This window comes from Lepus europaeus, chromosome 13 (genome assembly GCF_033115175.1).
Source record: "Lepus europaeus isolate LE1 chromosome 13, mLepTim1.pri, whole genome shotgun sequence".
Taxonomy (NCBI): domain Eukaryota; kingdom Metazoa; phylum Chordata; class Mammalia; order Lagomorpha; family Leporidae; genus Lepus; species Lepus europaeus.
The window spans coordinates 2,369,597-2,382,219 of record NC_084839.1 but is presented as its reverse complement, the minus strand read 5'-3'; the positions used below and the strand labels follow the sequence as shown (position 1 = coordinate 2,382,219).

At 47.8% G+C, this 12,623-nt stretch overlaps 2 protein-coding genes across 2 annotated transcripts in view; both read right to left on the bottom strand.

The window, feature by feature from the left end:
* DCDC2C (doublecortin domain containing 2C) overlaps positions 1 to 2,029 on the bottom strand; it is a 90,515-nt gene extending 88,486 nt beyond the window's left edge. Inside the window, exon 1 of the mRNA XM_062210112.1 lies at positions 1,743 to 2,029. Within this exon, the coding sequence (XP_062066096.1) occupies positions 1,743 to 2,029 (287 nt within the window). The remainder of the gene's footprint in view (positions 1 to 1,742) is intronic.
* An 887-nt stretch (positions 2,030 to 2,916) lies between these two features.
* Positions 2,917 to 12,623, bottom strand: part of ALLC (allantoicase) — a 51,427-nt gene continuing 41,720 nt past the window's right edge. The window contains exons 8-12 of the mRNA XM_062210124.1: positions 7,768 to 7,923; positions 7,318 to 7,391; positions 5,851 to 5,959; positions 3,764 to 3,888; positions 2,917 to 3,123 (exon numbers count right to left, since the gene is read on the bottom strand). Of these exons, the coding sequence (XP_062066108.1) occupies positions 2,917 to 3,123; positions 3,764 to 3,888; positions 5,851 to 5,959; positions 7,318 to 7,391; positions 7,768 to 7,923 (671 nt within the window). The remainder of the gene's footprint in view (positions 3,124 to 3,763; positions 3,889 to 5,850; positions 5,960 to 7,317; positions 7,392 to 7,767; positions 7,924 to 12,623) is intronic.

Genomic DNA, 12,623 nt, shown 5'->3' with positions numbered 1-12,623 from the left:
TATTTTTGAACATATTAATTAGCCTGTAACATTCTGTTTTATAGAGGGAGAAAAACGTCCTCTTCATCTCATATTAGTTTATTCCAGGAACTGCAGGAAATAGTCCAGCAGTGATGGGGTATTGGGTAAAGCCGTGGTGCTCGTCTTCTGAGTACACTCTCACAGCCACTATCAGGAGGGGAGCTGGGGGGCTTCAATTCAACTTCACTTGCTGGTGGCATAATTAGCACATTATTTCCTGCTGAAAATTAACTTTCGCTGCTCAATGGCTGGGTAATTACAGAATATAAATTCCCAACAAGTACGCACTTACTGATACTTGTGGAAAGCCAGCCAAGATGGTTTTTCAGAGTTTTGATCACCAAAGTCTGGATTCTGATTTCATACTTCATTGACCTAAGAAATGGTGACAGAAACGAAACCCAAATGCCTCTCCATGTGGAACTTCACATTTGTGCACAGCAATAGGAACGTGGACAATGCAGGAAAGCCACAGCTGAGGACCACATGGAACTGCACTCCCCTCTGAATTGATCGATCACCCATCCTTCCAAAGAAAATAATCACAAACATTAAAATGCAGGGATGAGAAATACTTGTCTTTCTCAATATTCTTGAGGAAAAAAATATATCCAAAACATTTTAAATAAAGTACAAATGAGAAGTGTAAGAGTATCTATCAGAGGGAAGGAGGTAGGTGTGACATCCACTGGGCGTGCTCCAGGCGTGAGAGCAGGTGCGTTCCACATATCCTTCCTCGGTGGTTACAAAACGCATGCCAGATTTACAAGAAAGTGCTTTGGGGGAAAAAATTAAATATGTCTCCTCACATATGGAGTGCAAAGGATTTTAAAGTCAATTTTTGAAAAAAATATATTCTTTGGTTGTCTTGAAATAATTCTGAGTACCGGATTCTGGCAGGAAGTATAAGTTCTACACGTGTGTAGTGCCCAGCTCATCCTGCAGCCAGACATCTGCAAAGGGACATCTTTCTCGCCAAAGAATCCTATGATTGTCACGGAGATAACCGTGGATCCCCAAGGCCGCAGTTCCAAGCCACACTCCACCTCTTGGTGACTCCGACGCCTCTGGTTCACGACTTGTCTTCAACAACAACAGGACGTCAGATTTGCATCTGCGCCCGTGCTGCCAAGTGTTCGGAACCCCGAGCCAGTTCTCACACAGTCCTCACACAGTGCTTAGTGAGCAGAAAACAACTCAAGCTGCTGATTTGAGAGGATCTGGATTGGGAGCATCCCTGGCGTTTGGGGGAAGAAGACGGAAACCCTGCCTGGAGAGTCTCGCCTCTTTTCCTCAACCTTTGAAGAGATTCCCCACACAGAACTGCAGAAGGGAGTTCAGCGTCAAAAATGGGTCCATTTACTGGGAGACAGGCGCCCAGGAGAGGAAGCCACAGAGACGGGGCAGGCTCCAGCCCTGGGCTGGCACACACCGACCACAGGGCAAAGGCGAGGTGAGAAACGTGCGCCCGACCCAGAACTCGTGACCTTGGAGCTCCGAGAGGCCCACGCTGATGAACCCCGCGCCCCGCACCACCCAGCGCCCTTTCCCCGCTGCCCCCATCTCTGAATTGCCGCATTTTGGCGGCGGGACTCCCGGATGGGCGCCCCCGGCCGGCACCTGCCGAGCGCATCCTGTGCAGAAGCCCAGGCGCGCTGGGCCCCGGAGCAGCCTGGGCACCGCAGCCCCCACTCCCCGCGCGCCCCGGGCCGCACACTTACTCGAGCTTCTTGAAGCGCTCGCGCCCGGCCGCCACGTACTTGCCGCCGGCCTGCAGCGCGTCCAGCTCGCGCACCTGGTGGCCGCGCGTGGGCGTGTAGAGGCGCCGCACGCCGAAGGGCACGTCCACCTGCTCCGTCAGCTGCTCCAGCAGCGCCTCGAAGGTGGCGGCGCGGCGCCGCGAGAGCACGAACTTCCTGCCCACGTAGAACTGGTCCCCGTTGCGGTACACCAGGATGGTCTTGGCGGGCGTGGTGTCCACCAGCGTGTAGGGCGCGCGGGAACCCATGGCCGCGGCGCCCACCGCACCGGACACCTTGGACAGCGGGCGGCGGGGCGTGGGACTGCTGCGGGGCGGCCTGTGTTGACGCGACCCCGGCGATTGTGACCACCGGCCAGCCGCCTGCCGGGACAGGTGAGGAGGTACCTGAGACCCCGGGCAGGTGAGGGGGTGATGAAGAGGAAGTGAGACCCCGCTGTTCAGGGCCCACGTGACCCGTCCCATGACACTTGCTGCCCCTCTGCAGAGAGGTAGAGGTGGAGTGGGGAGGGCACCTGAGCCATTTTTCCTTAGGAATCTCCTCGGTGCTGGAAGCTGCTTCCCCTTCCTGGGCTGGGTGTCCCTAGCTGACCAGCATGCAGCATTTGTCCACTTCAGGCCAGAACCCTTCCAGGCCCCTGGCTCAGAGTGAGTAACCTGGGCATCCTCTACCAGGGGCAGAATGGTCTGGAAGCAGTCACAGCACGTGAGAAACTGGGTTCCTGAAGGCGCCAAGGGTGGGGGCTCCGCAGAGAGCACCGCAGCTGGAGGAAGAAAGCTGGGGCAGAGGCTGTGGGCGTGAAGACGAGCAGTCCTCTTGGCCGGGACAGTGAATGACTCAGAAATGCAGTTTGCCGATGGTGTCTGGGCTTAAACTTTCCAAGACAGTAGGCCACATATTACCTACCAGAGCTGCACCCAGACGGTACAGAACACTACTGATAGGAACCTAAGGATTCCCTAAGAGACGGCCTCCCCATCTCAGCACGGCTTCCTGGCCACACGGACTGCAGGACTCAGCTCGAGAGAGGAGCACTTTATTATGTTGCCAGGAGGCTCGGTGTTCAAGACCCGCGAGAGGGAGCCTGCCCAGGCAGCTGTCACTCTGCAGCCAACACCAGGGTTTCAGCCTAGGCCTAAGGGTTGGCTCTGAAGCCCGGCTTCACCAAGAACCTCATGGCGGGCTTCTCCCGGGGTCGCAGGAGGCAGATGGAGCTGGGGAAGCCCCTGAGGCGGAGGCGGCTCAGTCCCCCATCTGGTGCGATGGTGAGCCTAGCATGAGTGATGACATCTTGCAGCTCCAGGGTCAGGCTGTTGAACGAGTGCATTTGGTTGGGGGACAGCTGAAAAACAGGCACATGCAAGGTTCTTGGTGGGACAGGGTGTGGGTGGCCCAGAGGGGCCAGCCCTCCCGGCACAGCCCAGTGGCTTAGGCTTGTGTTAAAGGGGCTTAGAAAGAGAGTTTTCTCATGATAGTAGCTTGGCTTGCCATAGGAACCTGCTGGAGGGGAAAGTGCTCCCTAGCACCAGCTTGAACATTCAAGTCCCCTTGACGCCTGTCATCATAGTTAACTGGATTTGCCTGGTGCCTCCTGGAGGCAGACCACTGCTATGCCCGGGGGCCATGCCCCCCCCCCCCGCCCTTGCTGGAGCAGAAGAGATGTGCTGGGATGTCTCAGGGCTCCTCTCAGGGCAGACACCACCATAGCAACACAGGTACCAGTCTCCCCTTCTGCAAGGCTGAATGTAACACAGAAAGTTTTCCATGTCTGTATTCTTAGCACGTGGCGGGTTTTTAGGTCAACTGTTAGAGATGCAAAAGTGGGGGAAATAGAGCTTGTCTTCTTATTCAAGTGTGCAGACACGGTTTTTAAACCCTTGCTGCTAATCTGAGTGAAATGTTGGAGTTGCATGCTATGCCTGCAGAATGGAGCTAAGGAAACAGCCCCTGTGGGCCTGCTCCAAACCTCCCCACTCCCGAACCTTGGTGACAGGAAGCAGCGGCTTCCACTTCTGGGCCGGGAGATCCCACTTCTGTTTGATCATGTCCTCTTCTTCCTGAGTGGTCAGGACACAGCCGTCCACTTTGCAGCTGTCAGGATAATTGCCTGTGGGAGCAACACATAGCCTGTCCACCCCGGGCTCACTCAGCACGACTCAGCCCACAGCACGCCCGGCTTTTCTCATCACATCAGAAACAAGTCATCCTTCCTGAGCACAAGCCAAGGTCCGGGATACAGGAGAGGAGGAAGGAGCCGCTCGAGGGGGTGCTGGGAGGCCTCAGGAGGTAGGTAAGCGTGTGTCTGCCAGAGCACTCAGAAGCAGCCTGCCCTAGCACATTCCCCTTTAAATGCGGAGAGTTCTGGCTTTGAAAGCTGAATGTATGTGAAGAGCTCCATGTATCGACTCTCGTGCTGCTCTGTGCTCACCTGACACCATGACCATGCTGGGAGCATTTTCCTCATGGTGTCATAGTTTGTAGCATGACAAGCCAGCCAGTGCCGAGCACCAAACACAATCCTCCAGGACCTCTGCCAAGTGTCCCGTGATACTCTGGGTCTCTCTCTCTCTCTCTCTCTCTCTCTCTCTCTCTCTCTCTCTCATTTCATAGGAAGCCTGGTGCAGGGCAGTAAGACCCTAGGGACAGTTCCCTCAGACTTTAACAACAACAGCCAATGCTGATGGAGCAAAGAAGGGGATGCTCACTGCTTGCCTGGCTCCTCTCTCAGTGTCCTCCAGGGGTGAGCCTGTACCTGGAGTCTGGGGTGAATCTCAAAGGGCACAGGAAGAGGACAACAGAGCTAAGATTTCTATTTCAGGAGGAACAACAGAGCCACGATTTCTATTTCTCTGATGCCTATACATAAGTGCATATGTTGAGCTTTGTGCATTTTATATAAATAGCGTCTCATGTCATTACATAATGTAAGTGGATACTGCATGCTCCCTCATTCCCATGACAGCCATCGACAGCAGAACATTCGTGATCCAGTACAGTTTGGGAGCGTGATTAAATGGATTTGTCTGTTGCTCCCTGCTTGTAGTTAACCTGTCCCTCACAAAAATAAGCAAGTAATTTTAAAGTATTCATGCAGAAAACGAGGGTTAAAGATAACCCTAAAACAGAACGCACAAACACAGGAAAAAAACAGTGCCAGCATTTCACCTGACCCTCAAGGCTGGCTCTTCATCAGCCCAAGTGAAAAGTAAAAGCCAGGACCACACAATCAGACTTCATTGCAGCCCTCCAAAAGGAAGTTAAAACTGCTTAAAAAAATAATTAACTTCATCATCCATTACTATGGATGACAAAGCTGACTTTATGGATGTCTTGTGCCTTCTGTAACAGTTAACAACTGAATAAAGTCATCATGACTTGGCAAGATTCTTGAAAGTCGGCCATCTACGATATGAACATAAACCACCACTACTTATTACAGAAACAGCTGAACAATCACAAGATATCCAGTCCAGGACTGGCAAAATGTCACCTCAAAAGGATAAAAGTTTAGTAACCTCTTTTGAACTTTCTTAATGTAGTGCCACATGTCAAAAAGTTCATGGAAACTGAAATTAAGTTTATTTTGGTAAAATTTTGAAATCCATGGGTAGGTTTTTCATGGCTTTTCCATGAACCTTCTGAAGACCACTTGTATTTCACAAGAAAGTCAATATAAACTAAAGAGTTGCTTGTCAAATACGCTTTTGGTAAACCAAGTACACTACTTGGAGAATGTGCCAGCCAGAGAGGAGCTGAACACCCCCATGCACCTGCTCACCAGCTGACCTGTAAGCAGGTGCCACCATCCCTGTATTTCTCCCAGGCTCTTTCCAAGGCGTGCACAGATCCTCCAGCATAAAGAGCCCTACAGCGCCCCAGGATCTCAGAGTACATGTTGGGGTCCTCCCATCCAACTCTGAATTCCCTACTAGAGTACAGAGAGAGCAACTTGCTCAGAAGTGCACAGATAAAGGTGGCCCCAAGAGAGCCCACAGCTCAGCTCCACAGGACATGGTATCTGTGGACTGGGCACACCAATTACAAGGTACACTCATGGCTTTATACTTACCTTTAAAATATTTAGTGTCTATTTCAATCTGAGTTATTACTCCAGGATGTGCCAGTCGGAAAACTGCCCATTCACAACCTGGAATCAGGAGAATGCCATTTTCATCATTCTAAAATTCAAAAAAAAAAAAAAAGATAAACTAACTTGAGGTCATTCAAGTAACTGCTCCTGAAAACGAGCAGGTGTATATGTTGACACTTTGTGCTGTGCTACAGATTTTATTTCTTGCAGCAGCAGAGTGTTCCCAATGGCCTTTTTAAAGTCACTCCTTTTTTTAAGATTTATTTATTTATTTTACTTGAAAGTTACAGTTACACATGGAGAGAAGGAGAGGCAGAGAGAGAGAGAGAGAGAGAGAGAGAGAGAGGTCTTCCACCTGCTGATTCACTCCCCAGATGGCTGCAATGGCCGGAGCTGTGCCAATCCGAAGCCAGGAGCCAGGAGCTTCCTCTGGGTCTCCCACATGGGTTCAAGGGCCCAAGGACTTGAGCCATCTTCTAATGCCTTCCCAGACCATAGCAGAGAGCTGGATCAGAAGTGGAGTAGCCAGGTCTCGAACTGGCGCCCATATGGGATGCCGGCACTGCAGGTGGAGGCTTTACCCTCTATGCCACAATGCCAGCCCCCTGCTGTCACTCCTTACATGCATCTGCCCACTCCCAAGCTGCCTGGGCACAGGTTGCACCATCATGGATCTCTGATGTGGATACACAGGACGTATTTCCACATGAATCAGAGGTCACATCAGAAGGGGCTTCCTCCTACTCCACCTGCTGGTCCTGGACTTTCCCCAGGAGCTAGTTCTTTGATCTGCCTCCAAACCTTAGTTCTAGAAGGGACAGCTTATTCTTATATATCAGGAGCATCAGTGACAAGAAATCCAACCCAAGAAGGGGGAAAGGGCTGTGTCTAGGTTTTGAGTGGAATTTGCAAAATCTACTGGTATGTTGCTTAGCTTCATTTTCTGTTTCTTTATCTCAGGTGAGTTACTGGCCAAGTTAGATAGCTGACCCCAGCAGCCCCCTTTCTGTCACAAGTGTTCATAGTGGTATCATCCTGGGACACACAGATGGTAAAAAGTTACTCAATGTTGGCTTTTTCTCCACTGCTACCAATGCATTTATTCATAGCTTTTGTACCATTAAGCTGTAGATACTTTTTGTTCCTTTACTGAGGAAACAGTAATATTCAAAAACCACCTAGAGCAGCTGGCAATGACCCATGTTCTGGGCCCAGGCCCTGGGAATGTGAGGGATGTAGGAGGAAATAACATGGCGAACATGGAGGAAGATAATGAGCATTTAGAACAGTAAGGAGCACCTAGAACAGTGAGGAAGGTTTAGAACCCTGCTTCAGAGACTTCTAAAATAAGCAAATGCTTCCTTGATATAAAATAAGAGGAAAGGAGTTTTTTTAAAAACTACTTTTTAGGAGACATATAAACCATAGATGTTTTTGACTTCTTACTTCTAACACTGGGGGCCGGTCCAGCCTTCGCGCCGTCTCCCAGCCATCAGCCATAGACTTTGCCTTGCCGACTCCTACAGGAGATAACAGCAGTTAACAGTGTATCTCACGGTTTTCTCTTACATGTGAGAGTGAATTCCTGCTATCATTGAGTCCCACACACTTGAACCTTGCTACATAAATTATTTTCCTTACAGTCAGTGTTTCAGTAAATTCACAAACTGGTTTCACTTTTCCTCCTATAGCAATTACTTCAAACAAAACTAGGAAGGAAAGGTCCACTGTTGACTTCCTTCACCTCACAGAGGTGAGGTGACGTGGAACATGAACCTCACCTGCTGCTTCCTGGAGCTGCCCACCTCTCCCTCCTACGTCTCCTGGACACACTGGGGATTGAATGCTGGTGCCAGGCTTCCTAAACAAAAGCCAGCTCCTAGAACACCATCTTACCTATCACATTGTTGGGGTGCCCAAAGTGTGCATTACTAAATCCTACACAGACACCTCCAAAAGCAATGGCCACTAGGTCTACAGGTTCTTTGGGATCTGTGGCAGTCCAGTCTTTTTGCCCAGTACCATATACTCTAAGACGTGCAATTCCACCATCTGAAAAGGAAAAGAGCCTTAGTTACCACTTGGGAAAATGGGTCTGTGTGTATCGTAACTTGTAGGACCCTGCAATGTGCTCCAGTCTCTTTTTGTGCTGGCTTTCATCTGTACCTGCGTGCCCTGTGTTTAACTACAAGATCATTGCCCCAGGGCCTTTGCACTTAACATTGCCTCGTATCAGAACACCTTTGCCAGCTCCCCAGAAGACACTTGGTGTGCTTATGTCTTAAGTGTTGTGGCCCCACAAGGACCCCGCTTCTCATCCTCTAAAGTTATATTACGTGCTCTTCTCTGCTCAGCCACTGCTGAGCCACATAACATTTCTACCATATCTCCTGTTTATTTTCCCCATAGTTCTAATCATAGCCTAAAGCTACTTTTTAAATTTTATTTGAAAGGCAGAGAGACAGACAGAAATCTTCCATCCACTTGTTCATTCCTCGACAGACAGGGCTGGGCCATGCTGAAGCCAGGAGCCTAGAACTCAATCCAGTCTCTCACATGGGTGGTAGAGAACCGAACTATTTGATCCATTATCTGCTGCCTCTCGGGATGCACATTAGCCAGGACTGAAGCCAAGAACTCCAACGTGGGATGCAGGTATCCCCAAGCGGCAATTTAACCACTGCACCAAATGCCCAGCCCTATTATTAGTCTTTAGATTCCTGCCAATATTAGTCTCCCAAGCTCAGAATATAAAATCCTTGAAGGCCAGACCAGTCACCAATCCCATCCGCTTCTGCATCATCTAAGCCCAGAACGTGCTCTGGCACATCGTAGCTGCTCCACAAACAACACCATGAAGGTCCAAAAGCAAATGGAAAATTTGCCACAGATGAATTTCTGGTGTCACAAATGAGCACTGCTAACTTCCACATGGACTCAACCAAGAACCTTATGTTTTTATGTCTACAACCCCACATTGCTAGGCAGTGCAACTGAACATACAAAAGGTAACATTCATGATGCTGAATTGGGTTGATCCATGAAGTTGCCATTTTAGGTGATCAAAGTTGTCAAGTAGAAATTACTCATGGTTCTACCTAGGTACTTTTGTTAGAATGCTTATCACTACTTTGTCAATGATCTCTCTTGGCTGTCTTCACTGGGGCAAAAACTCTATCAACTAACTGAGCATCTGTTCTTTTCCCCATGCAGTGCTTAGTGCCAGGCATACACCGCACACCAATGACAGCTCAGACACATAATCCTTGTCTTCAGGACTCTTACAACCCGTTAGCTCTGCCCTATGCAGCGCTTAGTCCTGAGCTCCAGGTGGATACATGGTAAGGGTTTATTGAATTCACAAGTAGGGAAAAGGCCTAAATCTCTCTTGTCAGCTTTGCCCATTCATTCCCTTCCACTGGTTTTGGAACCAGTGAGTATCAACCTCAGTCAACTCATGACCTCCATGTTGGTGTCTTCCTTTACAACATGAGAGCCAGACACACCTGCATCTAAAACGAGGATCAAGAGATATGCTTCTGGCATGACTGCTCCCCAGCAAAATCGAGGAAAACCCACTTCAGTTCTCTGGAAGCAGTTCTAAGGGTATATGGCAAATGAGACAACACTTACTCAAGAATGCACAAACTCAATAAGAACAGTGAGAATCTGCAGAATCTGAACCAAAACCACACCTCTGCCCTCTCCTCCCAGCCCGAGGAGGTGGAGCCTCTACTCCAGACAGGTGCAGCAATGGCACAGGGTCTAGTGTCTGGAGAGCTGTCTTCCGAGGATGGCCAGGCCATCCTCTGTGCCTCCATCTGCTTGCATCCTGCAATGCCGGCTCCTTTCTTCCACTTGGCCCCTACTGTTCTCTTAACGGCCTTAAAGGACTCTGCCTTGGGAATGACCTTGCTGAGACGCCAGGGCCGTAATCACCCATCTCCAGGTTCATAAGGCAGATATTCCATGCTGGAAGAGGTCAGCTGAGAAGACCTGAGGTCACTGTCCCACCCACACCGAGCACTCAGCTCCAAAATCAGGGGTGTCACTCACTGCTCCAGAGCCAGGGCTCAAGATTTTGCCCATGGGGCTGAATAGTGCAGAGAACAGAGAGCTCCGAGTATCTTCCCAAATGAGCTGACTCCATTTGCAAGAGTGCTGAGAAGTTCGGGCCTAGGCAGACCCTCAAAAACCACGGAAGTTGTGGTAAAAAGCAATTAAGGGGGAACTGATAGATTCACTAGAGATACAAGCTATAAAATCATGCTGTAGTCTTAGGTCTCCAGCTTCCTAGAAAGGAGAAGAAAAGAGCACAGGAAGCCTTTCTGGGGTTAGAACAAATCTTACACATGGACCTCAGAAGCTGCCACTTCAAAAGAACATCGATTGCATTGGATTGCATTGGATTGCATTGGACTGGACTGGACAGGATTGGATTGGATTGCATTGGACTGGACTGGACAGGATTGGATTGGATTGCATTGCATTGGATTGGTATGTGGAGCAATTTATGCCCAGAGCAATGTTGAAAAAAATAAATCAAGCAGATGACAACTAGTGGAGTTCAGATGCCAAATGAGGCTAGAAGAAGAGACAAAGAGAGCCCCAGTAAAGCTGCCAGCCCAGATGACCACTGTGAGCGGACCCACAGCTGGGCCCGCCCAAGGAGACAACTCAGAGGCTCCACACTGGGGTGACATAGACGTCACTAAAATAATGCAGCCAGTGTCTAAGCAAATAAATAATGGAACAAATGCCAGGGGTGGGAGCCAGTGCCCAGTATTATTGTAATGTTACCTAAAACGTCCGTTTCCCAGCAAAAATCACAAGACGTGCAAAGAAATGGAAACGCAGACACCATGAAGAAAAATCAAGGAAAACAGACTTTCTGTGAAAGTGACCAGACATCATATTTATTTTTTTAAGATTTATTTATTTATTTGAAAGAGTTACAGAAAGGCAGAGTCAGAGAGAGAGAGAGGGAGGGAAGGTGGGAGGGAGGGAGGGAGGGGAGAGAGGGATCTTCCATTTCTGGTTCACTCCCCAAATGGCCAGAATGACCAGGGCTGAGCCAGACTTAAGTCAGGAGCCAGAACCTATTTCTGGGTCTCCCATGTGGGTACAGGGGCCCAAGCACTTGGGCCATCTTCCACTGCTTTCCCAGGTGCATTAGCAGGGAGCTGGATCAGAGTGGAGCAGCTGGGACTTAAACCTGTGCCCATTATGGATGTTGGCACTGCAGGCCACAGCTTAACCCACAGTGCCACAGTGCCAGCCCTCAGACATCAGATTTAACAAAGATTTCAAAGTAACCATTTATAAACATGCTCAAATCACTAAAAAAAAAAATCATGATTAAAGAGTACAGGAAGGTGTGATAACAATGTCACATAAAATACCAAGATCAAGACTTAGATTTTATAAATATGAACCAAATGGAAGTAATGAGATTTAAAAGTACCATATTTGAAATAAAAATTTTACTAGAAAAACTCAATAGACTTGACCTGTTAGAAGAACGAATTGGCAAATCTAAAGATTATATGATAGACATTGCACAATTGAAGAACAGAGGAAAAAATGTGGGGGAAAAAAAGATACCCTTATCAAATGTAGGGCAATGGTGACAGCAACACATATTTCATGAGTACAAAAAAGGAAAGAAAGGAGCAGAAAAAGCAGTTCAAGAAAGAATGACTGTAGACTTTCCATACTTACTTTAAAATGTCATCAACCAACCTACACATCTAGGAAGCTCAGCAAACTGCAGGCATGACAGCTGTGAGAGGATCTGCACGGATACTTAGTAGTAAAGATGCAGCAGGCTAGAGACAAGGAGAGAACCTTGGAAATGGCGAGAAACCTCTGTGGGTTAAAACCGACAGAGCAGTGCAAACAGTGGAGGTCAGAGGCACTGGGGTAGCATTCAAAGTGACAAAAAGTCAACAAGAACCGAATATCCTGCAAAGATGTGTTTCGAAATTGAAAAGAAAAAGGTATTTCCAGAATATAAAGAAGCTGAGAGAATTTGCTTGCTAGCAGACCTGTTTTCCATGCTTAAGTTCCTAAGTTCAGCAAGTGAACCTAGACAGTAATTCAACTCCACATGAAGAAACAGAGAGCACCAGTAGTGTATAAAGATCTGAATGGCTTAGAAAGGTAATCGATAGGTAACATATTCACCAATAACAGCAAAGGAGGTGAATTGGAGCAAAGCTGTATTGAGCTAAGAAAATGACTCCAGATGTTAAGTCAAACACACAGAAATAAATGAAGAAAGCTAGAAATTATAAACAGGTTAATATAGCAAGTTTAAGATAACTTTGGTAAAAGATAAATTAATTTTTGTGCAAAAAAAACTGAAATCCATGTATAGTTTTTTAATAATATGTGTTTTTCCTTAAACTTTTGAAACCCTTTAGGATATAAAGCCATAAAACAAATATGTTATCCAACCACAATAGGAAGAAATTTGGGGAACTCTCAAACTTTTCAAAATTAACATACTGCTAAGTAGTTATTGGATAAAAGAAGAAACCCAAAGATAAAATAGAAAATAATTTGAAACGAGTGAAAATGAATATACAGCCTACCTAAACTTACAGGAAGCAGGAAGCAATGCTTAAAGAAAAATGTACAGCTTTAGCCCTTCATATTAAAAATAACTTCCCACCCAGGACACACGCAATGAAGAGAAAACTAAATTTATAGCACGCTGAAGGAAGGAACTAAGAGAGTTGAGTAAAATT